The sequence below is a fragment of the Rhinolophus hipposideros genome, assembly GCF_964194185.1.
Source record: "Rhinolophus hipposideros genome assembly, chromosome: 1".
Classification (NCBI taxonomy): Eukaryota; Metazoa; Chordata; class Mammalia; order Chiroptera; family Rhinolophidae; genus Rhinolophus; species Rhinolophus hipposideros.
Genome location: NC_138047.1, coordinates 46,787,257 through 46,807,092, shown reverse-complemented (window position 1 = coordinate 46,807,092; position 19,836 = coordinate 46,787,257). Strand labels below are relative to the sequence as shown.

The 19,836-nt window shown below is 32.0% G+C and overlaps 1 protein-coding gene across 4 annotated transcripts in view; it reads left to right on the top strand.

Annotated features, from left to right (window-relative positions):
• Positions 1-19,836, top strand: part of TECRL (trans-2,3-enoyl-CoA reductase like) — a 107,993-nt gene that overhangs the window by 60,250 nt on the left and 27,907 nt on the right. For 2 of the 4 annotated variants that reach the window (XM_081042317.1, XM_081042316.1), the window contains 4 exons: positions 1,053-1,097; positions 7,471-7,574; positions 15,187-15,302; positions 19,678-19,783. In XM_081042317.1, the coding sequence (XP_080898443.1) occupies positions 1,053-1,097; positions 7,471-7,574; positions 15,187-15,302; positions 19,678-19,783 (371 nt within the window). The remainder of the gene's footprint in view (positions 1-1,052; positions 1,098-7,470; positions 7,575-15,186; positions 15,303-19,677; positions 19,784-19,836) is intronic. The other 2 variants (XM_081042318.1, XM_081042319.1) reach the window with 2 other exon arrangements.

The following is a 19,836-nucleotide window of genomic DNA, read 5'->3' as shown; positions in this document are numbered from 1 at the left end:
AAAAATCAAATGTCAGAGTTAAATATTTGCGCCTTCCTCATTTGCCATGCTATTACTAAATTTTGTTTATATGTAATCCTAAAAAGCTTTTAACTTGCGATGACAGTTTTTGACTTGTGAGTTATTTGTCCATTGGAAGTTACATGTATAAGTTGTCTTTTTGTTGACTATCTATTGCCATAGTCTAGTTATGTCACATTATTATCACTCCTTAAAAAATAATGACACTTTAAAAAATAGTGTTTTGAAAAAAATAATCGTGAAATATTCCTTTCACAATACTCTTCTTTTAATTTATTATTTAGCAAGTTAATTTGCTTAAAATTGGACGTCAAACTTAAGAATTAAATTTTCAGTAAAGACTTTAAGATAATAACATGGAATTCATTTTAAAAGACTTATACTCTGGTAATTGTGAACCAAGTTTTATCATGGCAGTTTATAATAAAGATGTTTTGATTTTCCTATCCAGATAGAATTATTTAGCAATCTATTTATTCCTAATGGTAGTATAAGTAGAAGATAGCAAAGGAATGTTTGTACTATGATCAATATGCCTGTAATATTAAAAGTCAAGAATGCATATTATTCTGATAGAGTGCTTTATTACTGATAGAGAAAATAACCCACTTTCACATGTCCATATTAAATGTATTTTACAGGAGAGCAAATTCTCCAGTTTTAAATGAAGTTACCTAACCTTTTTAACTGAAGAACAACTTGCAAAAAGTACACAAGGCATAGGTCTTGTGTACTATATCCACAAATATACACAAATATCTTGGTACATATCCACAAATTGAATGCAGTTGCAGATCAAAAAGCAGAAAATTACCACCAAAAAACTCCCATCAGACTTTATTTCAGAACTATCCACCTCTACCCTTCAGCACCCTACCTACCAAGGGTAAACGCTATCTCCATTTCTGATACTGGATAACCATTTTATTCACTTCCTAATACCTAATTTGTCTTCCAATGAAAACCAGTACATTTTAAATTATGTTTGCTCTTGTGCTAACAATTAAGTGATATTATTTTTCATTGAATAGATCCAAAGTGGTACCCTTCCCGAGTTGGCCTGCAGCTAGAAAGCGGTAAGAACTTTCGCTGATCTATTTACTTAATTTGGAATCCTTTGTCTGTCTCCAATATCTAATACTTATTTATAATTTACTACACTGTAATAAATGCTCTAACGATATTATCTCATGTGATACTCCCAACAAGCTATCGCTCCACTTTTATGGATGAAGAATTTTAATCTCAAAGAGAGATAATTTTCGCCATTCACTGTCAGTGTATATCGGAGGCAGGATCTGAACTTACATCTTTCTATCTCTAAAGCTTTTACCACTCATTCTTCTGCCTTCTAATATGTTCTCAGGGATCCAACTTAGCTCTCTCTCTCTCTCTCTCTCTCTCTCTCTCTCTCTCTCTCTCTCTCTCTCTCTCTGTCTCTCACTCTCTCTCTCTCTGTCTTTTTTGGCTGTTCTAAAGCAGGATAAGTGAGGTAAGGAGGAGCCGATACAGATGAATTATAAGAAAAAGTATTATATCCATTAAGAAGCTTCAAGTTTCTCAAAATATCAAACCTTAACCTCCATTCAGAAAATTTATAGATAGATATACTTAAAAATGTGTCCTCCTAAGAATCATTGTTATTGATATTGGATCAACTTGACCTTGAGTTTGGACTTGTGAAATAAAGGCTGTGGGGAGAATGTAAATGTTGGAGGAATAAGTAAGAGAATGTAAAATGTTGGAGGAATAAGTCAAAGTCCATAATAGTAAATCTACTAGAAGCATCTATTAAGGAATTTCAATCTCTTGACGTTCCTATACAATAGTAAACTGTATTTTTTCTGGTGCTTTATTTAATATTAAGGCTTTCATTTTTCAAGTATCATATATTCATGTAAAGAAACATGATGATTTCCTGATATCTAAGATATGCTAGCTCTAACTGCTTGCTGTCTTAAACATTTGATCTTTCTCTGAGAGCTCTATGTCACAAAACATAGGAATCTATGGCATTTTTAAAAGTCACACTTTCTTGATGATCTCAAATTCTTTCAAGTTCAAATGTGCAAGACAAATTCCCATCTGGCTAGAGTTTAAAATAGAAGAATCATTGTCTTGTTTATTTTTGTCTCTGTGTAGCCTACTACTATATGCCAATCACATAAATGCCTTTCAACACATGATGCTGAAATAACATAACATGAAATAGGGGTATCCTTTTCTGAATTTGACTCATACAAAAAAGACTTAGAATGCCACAGGCATCAATGTCAAATGTAATTTCAATTTGAAAGCTATTATTATGAACTGGGCGAATTTCTGTTATTTCAACCTTTCTGGTAAATGTGAATTTTTACTTTCATTTTACATTTATTTTCCTGGTTATATGTACCAGGGTGTGGTCTGAATAAATTATAGCCAAGTGTCCTTGGGTAGAAATGTGATGATGTATTTGAAAAAAAATAGTTACTTAACATAGTACTATAAGCAGAGTATGGTGCAAAGAAGAGGTTATTTGGAGTACCTCAGAACTTTAAACCTGACTCTTCTACTTACCTATTTATAGGATTTTCCTCTATAAAGTAGAGGCAATAAAGACCCTAAGTTATTTTTTGTAAATATTAAATACGATTATGGTTATAAAATACTATACTGATTTGCATATGGTAGATGCTTTATCAATTATAGTTACAACTATAAATACAGTTATACTATTAAAGAAAAAAAAAGACTCAACTCCAAAGACAAAGCAAGGACTGAATGTTTACAGATGTTTGGTGTCAGAATATGTTTGTCAGAATGGTTATACTATGAGTAATGATATGTGGAGTTAGAGTGTTTTACAGTTTCCTCACACAAAAGACATGGTTAAAATATAAATAAAATAACAAGCATTGATTTTTATGAGAAAAATAACAAACATTTGTTGAGCTCAATGGTTCTGCTGAGCTGGACTAAAACTGGCCTTAGGTGGTAGGCTTACTCATGCACCTGTGGTCAGCTGATTGGAGACTGATTGGTCTAGGATGACCACAACTGCAACCACTCTTCTCTGTTCCATTTGTTCTTTCCTGCTCCAGCAGAATATTCTGAGCTTGTTCTCATTGTGAAATCAGGGGTGTAAACAAATGAGCACGCATACTCAAGAATTCCTGAGGCCCAGGCTTCAAACTGGAATTTGATCTCTTGGCTTGCATTCTGTTTGCCAAAGTAAATCACTAGGCTAGCACATATTCAAAGGGTAGGGGAATAGACCCCAATTTTAACAGGAGGAACTAAAAGTCATATTGTAAATTATATGGCTATGGTAATTGTGAAGAATTGCAGCCATTATTGCACTAAGTCTGTCATACACACTGGTTACTATAATGTGTTCTCTCGTCCTTTATTAATTACCAGGACTTCATAATGTATTGGAAGTACAAGATTGAATTTCCAATTCTTAGATTCATAACATTTCTACAATAGAAAGGTAAAACATGGGTAGAGTTGACCCTTCTCTTCTTATCACAGGTTGCAAACATCCACACCCGTTATACAATAGCCTTGACAAAGTCCTAGGTTTAGATGTATACACCTTAGTGTCTGTCACACTCTTGGGAGGAAATGCCAAAGAAAGATGTATTGCTTGAGGAAACTCAGACAGGAAATTCAGGGGACTTCAGTGGCCGAAGCACGATACAGAAGGAGATGGATAGGGCTCCCATTAGTCATGTTATCTTGGTCCTACATATTCTTTCCCAGTTGGAAAAGGATATAAGCATGGAAGGTTAAGGACAGGGGCCCTGATAACTGAATCTAACAGTGGTATGGTTAATGATATATTGAATTCTATCAGCTTGTTTTACCCAAATATGATATTGACGGGACAACATTTAAACATATAATGCCAATACTCTGTTCCTCGAAGTCAGCAAAGGGAAGAGAAGAGTAGAAACTAAACCCCGCCACAAAGGTGTCAATAGGGACATGGTGGAAAGATGTTTTCAGCACACTTTCAAGTGGTACAAAGCCATCAGAATTATTTGTCCTTATTACCATTTCATGTTGTTATACAGGATTGTCACAATGACATTACTGACCATTTGGGTATCAAATTCTTTACCTTGATCTACATTGCATTCGCTTCCTATAGCTGTGTAACAAATTATCACAAATTTCGCAGCTCAAAATAACACTCACTTATTAGCTTTAAGATATAATATGGCTGGGTCTTCTGCTCAATAATCTTTGCTGTATATTTCTCTTCCAACTTCAAAATCCCAGAGTGCTAAAAAGCTTAGTTTCAGTTTCCCTTATCTTTTAAAACTGAACACACAAATAATCTTATCAAGCCCTATGGTTTTAAATGTTAATGACTTTGAAATGTCTATAGATACATTTACCCAACTATCTACTTGACAGCTCTACTTGAATGTCTGATAGATATCTCACACACTTAACATACCTTAATAGAAATCTTAATTTTTACCTACTAATTCTGTTCTTTCCTCAATGTTCAGGCCAGAAATCTAAGACCAATCTTCATTTTACTGAATCTTCTCTTCTTAAGATGAACCCACTCTGTGTTAAATTATATATGGATTGATCCATTTTTAATGTTTCCACCTCTGCCACCTTAATCCAAACAAATATCATCCCCTACTTGATGAATTTAGAGTTCCTCCTATATAATTTCCTTCCTTACTTTCTTCCCATTTTCCATACAGTATCCATAGTGATCTTTTTTTTTTTTTAATAAAACATTTTTTTAAATTTCTTGTAGTGGAGGCTATATTTCTTTTTAATGGAATATTCCATGGAAGCCTTTATCTCTAGCACAAAATGGTGAAGCTTCTGTGTTTGGAAAGAGGGTTAGGTTAGGATCCAGAGTCTGGGCTACTCTTTCTTCCCTTCTGATTCCCACAGTGATCAACAAAACATTCTTGTGGGGAACCTGGGACAACCTGGAACGTGATTTGGGAAAGGTTGGTGGATGGTTTCCAGGGTCATTTCTAGTGATTTTGCTCTCTGAGGCAGTTCAGTGATATCAGCCAAGCCATAAGAATGCCATAAGAATGTCCACATTAATTAAGATCTTATGGAAGGCCAATCACATGTAACTTTTTTTTTCCAGATGGTACTTTAAGAGGGACAGAATGAAGGAAGGAGCTGTTCATCTGGGAATGTCTAAATGTTCCCTTATATTTGGAGGATGGTTTCACAGGATATAGAATTCTCTCTGTCTCTCTCTGTCTCTCTCTGTCTCTGTCTCTCTCTGTCTGTCTCTCTCTCTCTCTCTCTGTCTGTCTCTGTCTCTGTCTCTGTCTCTCTCTCTCTCTCTCTCTCTCTCTCTCTCTCTCTCTCTCTCTCTCTCTCTCTCTCTCAACACTTTGATTACACTACCCCACTATCTTCTGGTCACCATGGTTTCTAATGACAAATCAGCCTATAATTCATATTGAAGATCCTTTGTATATGATTGCGTCTTATCTATTGCTGCTTTTAAGTGTCTGTCTTTGATTTTTGACAGTTTAGTTATTTTGTGTTTGAGCCTGTGTTTCTGAGTTTTTTTTTTTCTTGGAGCTTATTGAACTTCTTAGATACACTTTTAAGGCATTATTTTTTCAAATGTTTCCAATGTCTGGGCTTTCTCAAGGATAGTCTTTATTGCATACCCTTTCTTCAACATAGTATATGGGCTAGAGCAAAAGCATAAAAGGGAATCTGTGGAATAAGAAGTCCAAAGGGGGCTTTGAAAAGTACTGACATATTCCACAAAATCTAGAAAGTCATGCATATGCACATAAGACTCCACAGAATCTAGGAAGTCATGCATGTGCACATGCTCAGGGATATATAACTACTCAAGATATACAGAAGAGGCCCTAAGCTCTTACATCTGGATAGTTTTGATTTTTAGCAGAATCAGGAGAAGCAGAAGGCTAAGTCAGGGTTGTTAACTGCTGGCAGAGTGTTAAAGGTGTGCCCCAACATGTACACAGAGCTCTCAGTAACAATTGAAGACTGTGGGGTCTAAAATTTTAAGGAAATCTCTATCTAATTATTAGCTAACAAGCAATTTAACTAAGAAGAGATTTTAGTAGCTACACAACAAAAAATTAACTCAGAAAAGTCACTAAACAAATAAACAACAACAAACCCTGAGCAGGGGGGAGAATCTAATTTACAGTTGTCACATTTATTTAAAATATCCAATTTGAAAGAAAAAAAAAAGCATGAGACATACAGAGATGCATAGTGATCTTTTAAAAAGTTAAATCATGCCTTTCCCCTGGTGCTTTGCAATGATCACTGAAAGCATTTTTACCCCAATAAATTTATCCTGCAATAAAATCATTGAGTACAGTTGAAATGTAAGTCTACTGACACCCAAAGTTATACTGTAAAAGGGTAAAAATCATATTATCATCTCAATAGATGTGGAAAAAGCATTAGACAATTAGCTCTTTATGATTCAAACACTTAATAAAATGGGTTTGGAAGGAAAGTACCTCAACATAATAAAGGCCAAATATGACAAAATCTCAGCAGTATGGAGGTTCCACAAAAAAATAAGCATAAAATTACCATATGACCCAGCAATCCCTCTTCTGGGTATATACTCAAAAAATCTGAAAAATGTTATCAGTAAAAATATATGTACCCTTATGTTCACTGAAGCATTATTCACAGTAACCAATACATGGAAAACAACTGGTGCCCTTTGATAGATAATTGGATTAAAAATGTGGTATATATACACAATGGAGTACTACTGTGCCATAAAGAAAGATGAAATAGTGCCATTTGTGACAACATGGATGGATCTTGAGATTATTATGCTAAGCAAAATAAGTCAGACAGAGAAAGTCGAGAAACATATGACTTCACTGATATGTGGGATATAAAACTGAAAGCAACAAAGGAACAAGGCACATAAAGAAATAAAAACTCATAGTCACAGACAACAGTTTAGTGGTTACCAGGGGTCAAATATATGGTGACTGAAGGAGAACTGACTGGATGGCAAACACACAATACAATAAATAGATGATGTAGTATAGAATTGTACACTTGAAATATATGTAATTTTACTAACCAATGCTACCCGCAATAAATGTAATAAAAAATTAAAAAAAAATTCAAACAAGTGTGAACCAAAAAAAAGTTACTTTGTATTGTATTTGATTATAATTGTCTAATGTTACATTTTCATAGAAAATAATAGGATAGTAGCTAGGGGTAATAAGTGCTTTAGATATTATAGCAAAACTACTATGCATTTGAAAATTTGCTAGACATTTCAGAAAATTGATTTGGTCACAATTTATTTTACTTTAAAGTTATACTACACATGAAATTTTTATGTGAAATTAATCCTTAGCTTTCACTGGTTTCACATTAAAAATTGTTTACCATTATGTCTTGAAATTGTATTAAAATAATATTTCTTTATGATTTAAGGTGGACCTTTTTTGAAGGACTATATAACCATTCAAAGTGTTGCTGCTTCCTCCATTGTCACACTCTATTTTACCGACCTAGGTCAACAGGTCAGTTGGACTACAGTAAGTATCAATTTGAAAAGCAACATACATGTCCCACATTTTGATGTGAATAATTTGTTGACAGAGATGACAAATTCTGTCAAATAAATTCATAGTGAAAAAAATATTGTACTGAATGTATTTAGAATTTTACATTGTTACTATGATCAGTGGCCAAAATTTCATTCAATAATTGGATTGATGGAAATACAGATTTTAAAGAAGGAAGTTTTTTAAAAAAAGTCAGTCTGTCCTATGACTTTTCTCCCCATTTCTACTTATCCTATGTCTCATCCGTTAAATAGTATTTCTTTAGTTTTTATTTCTAGAAACCTGGGATAATGAAGACCTTTTCACATTGGAAAGAGGGGAGATAAAAATGTTCAACAAAAAAATGTTCTAAGTCAGGGGGAGGACAGTTTAGAAACAGAGTGAAGTAGTGAGACTTCTTTGATGGGTGCGTTGACGCGGTGGTGGTAGTGTTCTTTTGGTTCTACATGGAGGAGGAGCTTTCAAAAGAGTAGTGACCACTGAATCCAATGGCATTAGAAGAATGAGACTACATTAAAAGACATGGAGGATTATAAAACAGAGAACATACTTGATATTAGTTCAAAAGTATTGAACTATTCATGAGGAATAGAATAGATGGGATAGCTTTAGTAGCAAGAGGAAATACGATGATAATTAGTGAAAGAAACAATGAAATTGTTAATCTGACATATAATTTTGACACTGATATACAAAGAATAGTGCAATCATTCTACTTTTCAATTAAATTGAACTTATATTGTTTTGATTTTAAAGTATTTTTGGATTACATTCTATTCCATATGTGATTCCATTTGGAATGTGATTCCATTTAATTTGTTATGTGATCACACGTTTAATATTTTCTATTTAAAATTGCTTTCCTGTTTTCATTAATGATCAACGCTAGGGGTAATAAGTACTTTAGAGACTTTATTTTCCCTTTATAAACAATCTATTTTTAAAATTAATATACACACAAGATAATTCAGGCATTATTATTTAATTCTTGAGAAGAATAATTCAAGTTTATATTCATTAGTTAAAATATAGTCACACCATTTACTTTTTCCTTTAACATATATTATCTCCTTTCACTTAAATAATTATATTTATTTTATCTTTTTTGGTTAAACATGTGCTTCAGTTTCCATAGTTTGTTGAGCCTTAGAGTACTAATTAGCTGCACTAAAAACTGTGTCTATGACATTCAGAATCCTTGTGAGGTGTATTAAAACAACTTATTAATGCAGGCATTGTGTAAGAAAAACATTTAATACTTAAATGTGATATCTGCAGACTTTTGCTAAGAGAGATTTTAGACAAGCAGATTTTGGTCTTCAAAGGTTAAAATATTCAGTGTTTGTCCACATTTATGATGAAAAGGGAATTCTGTCTACAGAAGTTTTGTCAGGGTGAGCGGCATTAACTGTGAGTTCATTAGAAATTCCAGCTGCATCATTTGGATAAGCACTGAGGAGAAAAAGTGCTAAGGTGGAATTCTATGACAATTGTACCAGAAATTATAGCTTATTTGAGAGGAAAGTCATTTAGGTGACAAAGAGAAGTCTGCAAATAAACTGGATATTTTTAAGCTAACCCTATGGTTCACACACTCTTCTGCAGCAAATGAGTTGTTCTATTAAATGCTAAAAATATACACACTCCATGGCAATCACACCCACTTTATATCAACTGAATTATACAATAAAAGCAATATTTTATCACACATACCATTGTTATACTTATAAAATATTAAAATGTGCTCTTATAATAAAAGCATTCTCATAGTGTTTTTCTTTTTCTTTTAGAAACGATATCTTTAATTTAGCAAAGTCAAAATTAAGACTATAATAATATTTTACATCAAATAAGAATGTCTTGTCACAGAATATTAAGACATTTCTTGCCTCATTGAACTTATTGAAAGACTTAGGAGAAAGGATTAATATAATATGATAGCAATCCTCATTATATAAATCCTATTAACAAGACTAAAGATGTTATTCGTTTTTCACCATTTTTACATTCATTCATGTGTGTATGTGTAGTTCTATGCAATTTATCTCAAAGATTTATGTATCTACCACCAAAATCAGATACAGAATTGTTCCCTCCCCACAAAGGCACTCCCTCATGTTACCCGCTATAGTCACTCACTTTCTTCCCTATCCTGGGGCAACCACCAATCTGGTCATCTATATATTTTTGTCACGTCGCAAATGCTATATAAACAAAACTAAACAGTTGTTTTTTTTTTGAGATTGATATTTATATTTCTGTGAGCATAGTGCCTTTGGAACCCATCCTAGTTGTTTTATGTATCAATACTCAGATCCTTTTTATTGGTGGATAGTATTCAGTTGCATGGATGTAGCAGAGTTTGTTTCACCATTCATACATTGACAGACATTAGGGTGGCTGTCAGTATTTTGCTATTACAAACGACACTGCTATCTATTATTGTAGAGGTATTTGTGCGAACATAAGTTTTTATTTACCTGGGACACAATGTTGAGTTTCAAGAGTATAATTTCTGTTCTGGATGCAAGTCCTTTGATACGTGGTTTATGAACATTTTCTCTCACTTTTTAATTTGTCTGTTCATTGTCTTAACACAATGTTTTTGTTGTTATGTAAAAAGTTTTCAACTTTAATGCAGTCTAATTTATTGATTTTTTTCTTAAGGGTCTTGCCTTTGTTAGCACGTTAAAACCCTTTCTTAGCCCTGGATCTGGGAGGTTTTTCTCTTGTTTTCATCCAATACTTAACAGTTTTATATTTCATATTTTAATTATAACCTATTTTTATGTAAGGGTTTATCTATTTTTTTATTGCCAAAGAATATTTTCTTTCAATTTTCCTCATGTGTTCTACAATTCATTTTCTGTTCTTTTTTCCTTGTCTCATTTTGGATTAATTGTCAAACTTTCTTATCTATTAGCCTATTATTTTGATAGTTATATCTTCTTTTTTTAGTAACTGTAAAGGTCACCCAAGAGATTGCAATGTACATCTTAAAATATTAAACACTAATTTAAATTGTTTAACTTAAGTTTACTAATGTAAAGATACTTCATAGATAGTTGAGTGACTAACATATTTGAGCTCCTCCTGACTCATCTTTTATTGTTGTGGTATATTTTAATTTTCCATATTTCTAATGCAAATTCACTAGTATGATTTTATATGGCCAACATTTTTTCAGATTTATCATTTTTTTATTTCAATTTAGTTCTTCCTTTTAACGCTGAGCTTTCATCTGGTAAAATTATCCTTCTTCCTGAGAACACCTTTCGTGCTTTATTGTAGCTCTGCCATTGATGAATTCTTTCAATTTTGTTCATGTTAAAATTTATTCATTTAACTTTCATTCTTGGAGAATATTTTTGCAAAAAAAAATAATGCCATGTTAGCAGTAGTTTTTGGCTTCACTTCACAGAACTTTATTATGATTTTTGACTCCTATTGTTTCTGTTGAAAAATCCACTATATTTCTTTGAAATTAATGTGTCTTTTCTCTGATTTTACAACTTTCTCTTGCTTGATTATTAGCAGTTTGACTAGGATGCACACAGTTATGATTATGTTTTTATTTATGTTAATTTGAGTTTGTAGTATAATCTGAGTCTATGGTTTGATATTTGTATATCTCTCTATATATAAATTTATATATTTAATTTAGAAATAAAATAGGATATCTCTTAACCTTTTGATTCTCCATTATTCTCTTTGTATTCTCCTTTGGAGCTCATATTACATTTCTATATTTTTTTGCTTTAGGGTTTTCAAATATTTGCTGAAATTCTCAACCTTATCTTTTACTTATTTAGACATACAAAATACAGTGTTTAAAAGTATGTATCTGTTGATTCTATTAGGTCAATCTTCATTTCATCTGTTTCTCTAGGTTTTGGTCACAATATCTTTACTCCTTGCATATACTTGCATATTTCTGCCTTAGTGCAGGACAATTCATGTAAAAAAAATTAAAAATAACATGAGGATTAGAATAATGTTATGTTCTTTCAAAGATAATGTATCATCCTGCAGATGGACTAAGGGCATTATAGGGTTCCTAGTCATCTTAATCCAATCGATGATTGAAACAATTTAAAGCTGAGCTTCAGTATCTGTGAAGATAGATCAATTTCTGATTCATCTTCACTCCTAGGGTATAACTCCTAACCCAAATTCTGTAGGTTATATAAGGCCACCTTCAGCTTTGAAAGATATCAAGCAACTGTTTTTGTCATTCCATTTTCAAGCACCCACAGAAGATTTGATTTTCTTGTCTGGATCGTATCAGGCTTCATATCCCAAATTCAATAACTACTCATAAGCCTCATTTAAAAAATCTTCATTTGTTTGTCTCGTACTTTTGTTGTTTTGTTACTCTGTTGTTTTCAGTTTTATATACCACATATCAATGGAATCATATGGATCTCAACTTTTTCTGTCTGACTTATTTAAAAACTCATAGACACAGACAATAGTTTAGTGGTTATCAGAGGGTAAGGAGGGAGGAGGATGGTAGATGAGGGTAAAGGGGATCAAATATATGGTGATGGAAAGAGAACTGACTCTGGGTGGTGAACACACAATGTAATATATAGATGATGTATTACAGAATTGTACACCTGAAATCTTTGTAACTTTACTAATAATTGTGACTCCAATAAACTTTAATAAAAAATGCTATTTAAAAAAATGTTAACTTTCTAATTCTTCAAAGACTTAGTAGTTCTTTGAAGCTTGAAAAGCATTTTGCTCAATTTTTCTTTCTGATCTCATTAGGATGGTTTATTTGGAAAACTTGGAATAGAATTCTTTATTATATGTTAATTATGTAATAGGTAGACTAAACAAACACAAACGTCTTCTACTATCAAATTAGCTTCAATAGTACTCGAGTACAAAATGATTATTACTATTAGAAAGTGCTTTCATCATTTTATTTAGTAGCGCTCCTATCTTTAGAAGATTAAAGCAGTTGTCACTGCTTTATTAAGCAGTTTAAGCAGTTTAAGCAGATTAAGCAGATTAAGCAGTTGGCACTGCTTTATTTTTGTTGGTAATTTTCAACAACTGTGAAATGTGCAATTCATTTTGCTCTCAATTGTCAGTTGTAATTTTAGAAACATGTAAAGCCAACATCACCCTAATAATGAAAGGATTTATATATGTGTGTGTGTGTGTGTGTGTGTGTGTGTGTACGTATATATACACATATATTTTTTTTTTCAATAAAGAACGAAATGCATTAAGCACAGTCTAAGCACAAAGGTCCTGTTCAATTCATGATTCATTTGCACAATTTAATTTTCATTTTCTAACAGAGCTTATTGCTTTCTTCCTTTTTGAAATTTAGACATATACCAACTGGAATAAGCCATAGAAGTTCCAAAAAAATCCCAATTACCTAGCTTGCTTAGTGGAAGTAGTGAATTTTACATTTCATGCAACACATTAGTTCAATACAGAGAGTTTTCCATAAAGGGGAAGCATGAAAGTAATTTGATATTGGAAACAAACTGGAATTTAAAAGTATTATATATCTTCAAAGTGAAAAAAAAGTGTATCTGTTTATTTTGATTATAGAATCTCTACTAAATTTTTGGATTATAATGGAGTTCCTAATCTTTGTAAATTTGTTTGATTTGTTAGGCTTATACCTGGCATATTTGCTTGTTATTTTGGTTTTGGTTTTTCTCTTTGTTTTTGAAAAAGATTAATTCCTTTTTTAGAAGGCTGTTATTAATATTTGTCAATCTGACCCTTCTTTTTATTTATTCAGAAATTATTTTCTGATTATGTTTCACGTTTATTAAAACTTACCTGCCCTCCTTTCTTCTATTTGCACCCAAATTAACTTTTTTTTTCTTTTCTTTTTTTTTTTTTTTTGATAGATGCATTGTCTGAAAGTTATTTCTTATCATTTTCTAGTGCTTTCAGGTTAGGATCTATTCTTCATACTTGGGTACTGTTTTAACTCCCATGTTTCAGCATGAACAGTATTTTTGACAAAATATTGGGTCTCCTAGAACATATTACTATAAATTGGCAGTCTCTCTCAATTTATTTTTAGAAGTTGATGGAGATAAGATTGTAGTTTAATTTCCTCTGATCCAAAGAAACTTTATATTTGTGATAGCATCTTTATGAACTTAATAAAGAGTGATGTTTGGCCAGGTTAACTATTATTCACAACATTTTTCTTTTTTTTTCTAATTTATTGGGGTGACAATTGTTAGTAAAATTACATAGATTTCAGGTGTACATTCTGTATTACATCATCTATAAATCCCATTGTGTGTTCACCACCCGGCATCAGTTCTCCTCCCATCACCTATTCACAACAATTTTTACATCTGATATAATACTAAAAAATTTACTCAAATTTGGCTTGACTAGATCAGATGCAATTAAATAAATATTTTAAACTTTTTGTTGTAATAAAACAATCACTCTATTATTCTAGAGTATTAATGATTCTTTATTAGTAGGCATTCAAAATTGGTAATTTTCTTTTTATATAAATAATCAGGCATGTTATCTCCATAAATTAATATAGTCTCTCAGTAAAAAGATCACTTTTATACTGAATTTATCAGATGTTGCATTGCTTTTACCCTCACATACAGATGATAAATATGGTTAGAAGAATTATAACTTAAGAAACCTAAATATATAAATGATAATATATGAGTACCTATATACATGTATATGGTTACTTATATATGTGCATATACACATAAAACTATGTATAATTTCTAATGAGTGGGTACACCTGTATATTTGAGAAAAATGTGCAGCTCTACATTTTCTTCCTTAGAAAATAGTGAAAATCGGTGAAGACAAAGTAGTAATGGCAGTTGAATTTATCATTGTAATGTATGTATCCTTTCTGTTTTCCTTGAGTGCTCAAAGGTAAATTATTTTCCCTTTTCTGTCTGAAAATTCTGGAGAATAACTTTAACTTGGTTTTAGCATCAAAATAAAACCAAAAAATGGTCATTTACCGGAGTCAAAAATTATCTGAAACCTGTCAGCTGAATAATCTTTTTGGTCTTGTTTCCAATGCTCTTTCCAAATCTTATGATTGTCTCTCTATAAATCAGATATTTCTTTCCACATATATGGTGGCCCTTCAGCTCCAGAATCCAGAGGGCAACCTTTTAATTACCCACTCAGACTCTTGAGAAATAAAATGTGAAATTTCCAAAAGAAAGGACTAAATTATTTCAATTTGAATCAGGGTCAAATCATTCAGTGACCACAGGGACAGTTCCCATAGAAAATTAATTATGTATGTGGCTGGGGAGACACAAAGAAACATGTTCATAAGAATTTGGTAGTTAAATAGAAACCCATTGTTCTATTTATGAAGAAATCATTATATAAGTTTAATATTTATTTTTATTTTAAATTACATTGATAATTGTCCTCATTATCTCTTGGCTCGTTCATCCAGGGAAGACTTCTTGTTATTTTATTAGTACAGGGTCTAACTCTTCTGAAAGAATATGCTCAACTGTCCATCTCACCAGTTCATACAACAGGCTAATTTATTGTTTAACCTAAATTACTTTCATATTTTCAGGTATTTTTGGCTGAATACACAGGACCTCTGTTAATATATCTCCTCTTTTATTTGAGGATTCCATATATATATGACATGAAAGAGAGCTCAAGAAGGATACGCCACTCTGTGGTACAGTAAGTAATACATATAGTACATATAAATATAAAGGTGGAGATGAACTAGTATGCAGATATTAGTTAGTAAAGGGTGTTTATAAAACTAATTAGAATGGATTCAATTTTAAGGAAATATGTTTTAGGTAACAACAAAAAATATATACACACCAACTTGTACATTTGTAAAGAGCTATTAGATATACTACCTTAAAGTAGAGTTAATTTGTTTATAATAATTATAATTAACAAGAGAATTCTGGAAATTTAGAAATAGAAGAAGCTTAAAATTATAAAGAAAGATCATGTATAAGTCTCAAAATATAAATACTTCTTTAAAAGCATGGGCAATATTGCATAGGAAAGAAATAATGATGTAAGTAATAAACAGGAAAACATATTTTACAAGTTTCCTTTAGTAAGTCAAAATCCAAACTAAAATTTGACTTTGAAGTAAAACATAAAAAACAAAACAAAAACTAGCACAGTTATAAAAAGTAGAATATCTCTCTCTCTCTCTCTCTCTCTCTCTCTCTCTCTCTCTCTCTCTCTCTCTCTCTCTCTCCTCTCTCCATACCAAATTAAAGAAAAAGAGAATAATTCAAGATGCTACATTGAGATGTAGGATTAGCAATAGGTACAAAATAAAAGAACTAGATGAAGTGACAAAATTCTAAGTGAATTAAGAAGCAAAATTTAAGTCTTAGGAACAGTAGAAGACAAAGAATGATTTGATTCCTGACTTTGTCATCTCTAATTAAGCTTTAACTAACCCTTAATGTCTGTACTCCAGCCACACTGACCTCTTTTATCCTTATATGTACCATGCTCTTTTTCACACAAGGGCGCTTTTGTAGGCCATCCCTCTTTCTCCATCCTCATTACCTCCTTCCTTATCTCTCACTCAAACTACAAGTAGACCCTAATTATTTCTTATTCAGGGCAGTCATTGCTATTCTCCCCAAGACAAATATGATACTAAAATATGGTACTTTTCCTTTATACATTTTTTTACTTTAAAATTATATATTCATATAATCATTTGCTTGTGTCTCTATAGAGTTAATGTTTTATAATTGATGCACTTTGACATCCAGTCTATCTTCACTGCTTAACACATTACCTGATTTACAGGGAATACTCAATATAAATGTTTTGAATGACAAGATAGATGAACAAATTACACACATTGGTTTTTTACATTGGTTGCTTTTGGAATATAAAAAGAGAAGAATCTGACCTTGATGGGAGTTCTGGGATGGCTTTTCTAAGAATGTTGCATTTGAACTATTTTCTTTTCTTTCTGGAGGGATGAGTCAGATTTTAAATTTGAGGATCTTCATATGAAAATTTTCTGTGGTACAAAGCGGTTGGTGCTTTGTAGAAGCATAATGAAAGCTAGTAGGGCAGAGGCACAGACAAGCAAGGGCAGATTGACCAGGTCAATGCAGGGCAGGTTGTTCAGGGCCTTTTTGGCATTAACATCTGTCTTTCTTTTTCTTAAGTGGAGAGAATGCTCAATTCACTTAGAAAGAGTACAGGATGGAGAGTTTACAAAGAGAATGTAATTGCACTCAATTTTTAGATAAAATATATAACATATACCAGATATATAGCACAACATGAAAAAAAGAACACTTTTATTTCCAGTGGTATTCTCAAATGAATTGACTGACAGTTGGTTACTATTCTTAAACACAAACGCAGTATGGTTTTATAACACCTCAGTGATAAATGTGTTTTGCAACATAATTCCAAAATAGCAAATATTGTTAAGGTTATATGAAATCATTCCAGAGCAGATGCACACAAATACACAAACTACTTCTGAAATTTGAATGTCGAGTAGAGATTTATAAAATAATCACAAGGCTTTTAAGGCAATCCAATTTCAGGATGGATGATGGCATTTCTCAAGGTTAAAAATATAAAATTTAAAATGCTATATCCATTAGCCACATATTCCAATATTAATTCTCCAAAAGTGCTTTGAATCAAATCACAAGGTCAAAAGTATTGTTCAGCTGGGTTCAGATCTATATGTGACTCAACTGCCACCAAATTCTTTGGGATTTCTTGGAAACCTCTACACACTAGAGCTAGTGTCAAATCTGCAGGATATCTATCCCCATCTGCAGTAAAAGGTGATCCACAGCCTGGTGTAACACAGATGTTCTTTATGGAGTTGACAGTATTTAAGATAGAAAACACATACTCAAAATTATCATGGTCCTTCCCCTAGAGGGATTGAGTGAACTAGTTCGCTGGGGCTAAGACCACACCTCCTCGGGGCTTCTAACAGCATCATCAGGGATGGAAAAGCAGCTAGAGATGGGTGCTTTAGAGAGGGATGGAAAAGCAGCTTGCACTCAGCATTCAGTTTAATTATCAGCCTTAACTATAAGAGGATACTTCAGATATTAAGATACTTTATCCCTCTTTAGTTCACCCACCTCATTAACCCCACACTTTCAGGTTTCCTTCATCTCTCACACTCCATCTCAATAAACTCTCGTCCTCTATTTGTTGCCTTCCCCGAATCCTACTCAACTGCTGGAATCCTTCTGCAGTGCCCTCTGCAATTCAAAGTTTATTATTAGCAAAATCTCTTATATCCTCAACCTTTAATCTGAATATTGCCTTTATATTCTTCACCAACAGTAGCAGCTCTGTAAAGGTGAAACGTGTCATCTTTCACAGCCCTCACATCTTGAAACTCACTTAATAAAGGATAATATATTTTCAAAAATTATAACTGGAGAAAATAGTTGAACCAAGCCTATTTATGGATGTTCAGTTAGTTAAGTGCAGAACAGAGAGATGATCTTTCAAAGGAAGTCAATCGAAATTAAATAGGAATATTTTGAAATGAAATCAAACTTAGCAAGATGTCAATAATGTGCAAAGTGGCATATATCCAAATGTAAAACCATAGCAGTATATGCTATTTTGGGCTCTATGCTCTCATAGTATAGTATAAAATAAGTAGGTGAACTAACTAATTTAGAGGTATCATAGCTTGAAACAGAATTTCTCATTTAGGGCCCTGTTACATTGCTGGGCATAACCTAATTTTTCTGCTTTCTGACAAAATGGAAAACTTTATTACTCAAGTAATTATAGAAATATTTGTACAAAAAACCCAACAAGTTAGGACACAGACCAATTCCCTCATCAGTCTTTTGAACTCATTCAAGGCAACTTCCTATATCAGGACATTTGCTTTTGTTGGTCTTTCTGTCTAGAAAACTCAACCCCCAGATATCCGCACTGTTTGTTCTCTCACATATTTCAGAAATTTTCTATTGTTCATAGATAAACACATTACATAAAACATGTCTCTCTGATATAGGTGCACAATTATATGTTTATGAATTAATCAACAATGACAAATTCCCTCATGACTTAGCCAGGTGGGCTTGTGTTTATTTGTTTGTTTTCCTTAAAGTCATTATTATTAATCCCAGAAATTTATGTTAAAATAAACTTCCAGTGGAGACTCAATATTCATTTTACATAGAGTAAATAGCATGCTCAACCTTTATTGGTTAGATAATGCAATTTTTGATCCATATTGATTTTCTTGAATAGTAGCCAAAGTTTTTGAAATTTTATATTTTTACTTATATCAAAATAGACACTTATGTTAGTGGAAAATATTGTTTTAAATATGAAAAAGAAAATATAATTCTGGAAATCACATTTGATATTTACTTTTCAAATAGTATTTATATATAGTATAAATAGTATTTGTATATAGTATAAATATTATTTATATATAAATGACAAGTAGAGGTGGCAACTTAGAACAACAGCAGCAAAACATACAGAGACAAACAAAATATTGGAATATGTTAGGCTGGTACAAACCAAATATAAACTAAACAAAACACAAGTTGCATTGGCTCCATAGAAGATTAAATTCAAACTTTTAATTTATGGTACTTGCTAAGGAAAAATCAGATAATGAAAAAGTTACTCTTAGCATTATAAAATGTCAAATACATTCTAAGTAGATTTTGGACATTTTTAAAACTTTTAAATTATCTGCTTCAATTTAGAGGCATTTTGATATGAACACATTAACAATTATTATATCCATACATATTCCTGGAGCAGGTGTGAACAGACAACTTATAACTAGTATTATAATATATTTCTAGTGTCATAAGAAGTAAATTTATAGAGACTGTTGTGACATTACTTATTAAAAAATTCAGAAATTTTCTGGATTAAAAATATTATACTAACCACTTGTGTTTTGGTTACTGGAATTAATATTTCCTATTATAGAATATCAGAGTAAACTAAAAAAGAAATGAAAATGTTTTATGAATAAGACAAGCCAGATTTTTGGAAGGAAATTTAATGTGTGTTTGTTTTGTTTGCTTTTTAGCTTGGCATGCTTCTGTCATTGTATACACTATATCCGATACCTTTTGGAAACTTTGTTTGTTCACAGAGTTTCTGCAGGTCATACACCTTTGAAAAATTTGATAAAGGTAGGGATTGATAAATTTTGTAATTTTAATTATATTGAGATATTTTGTATTTC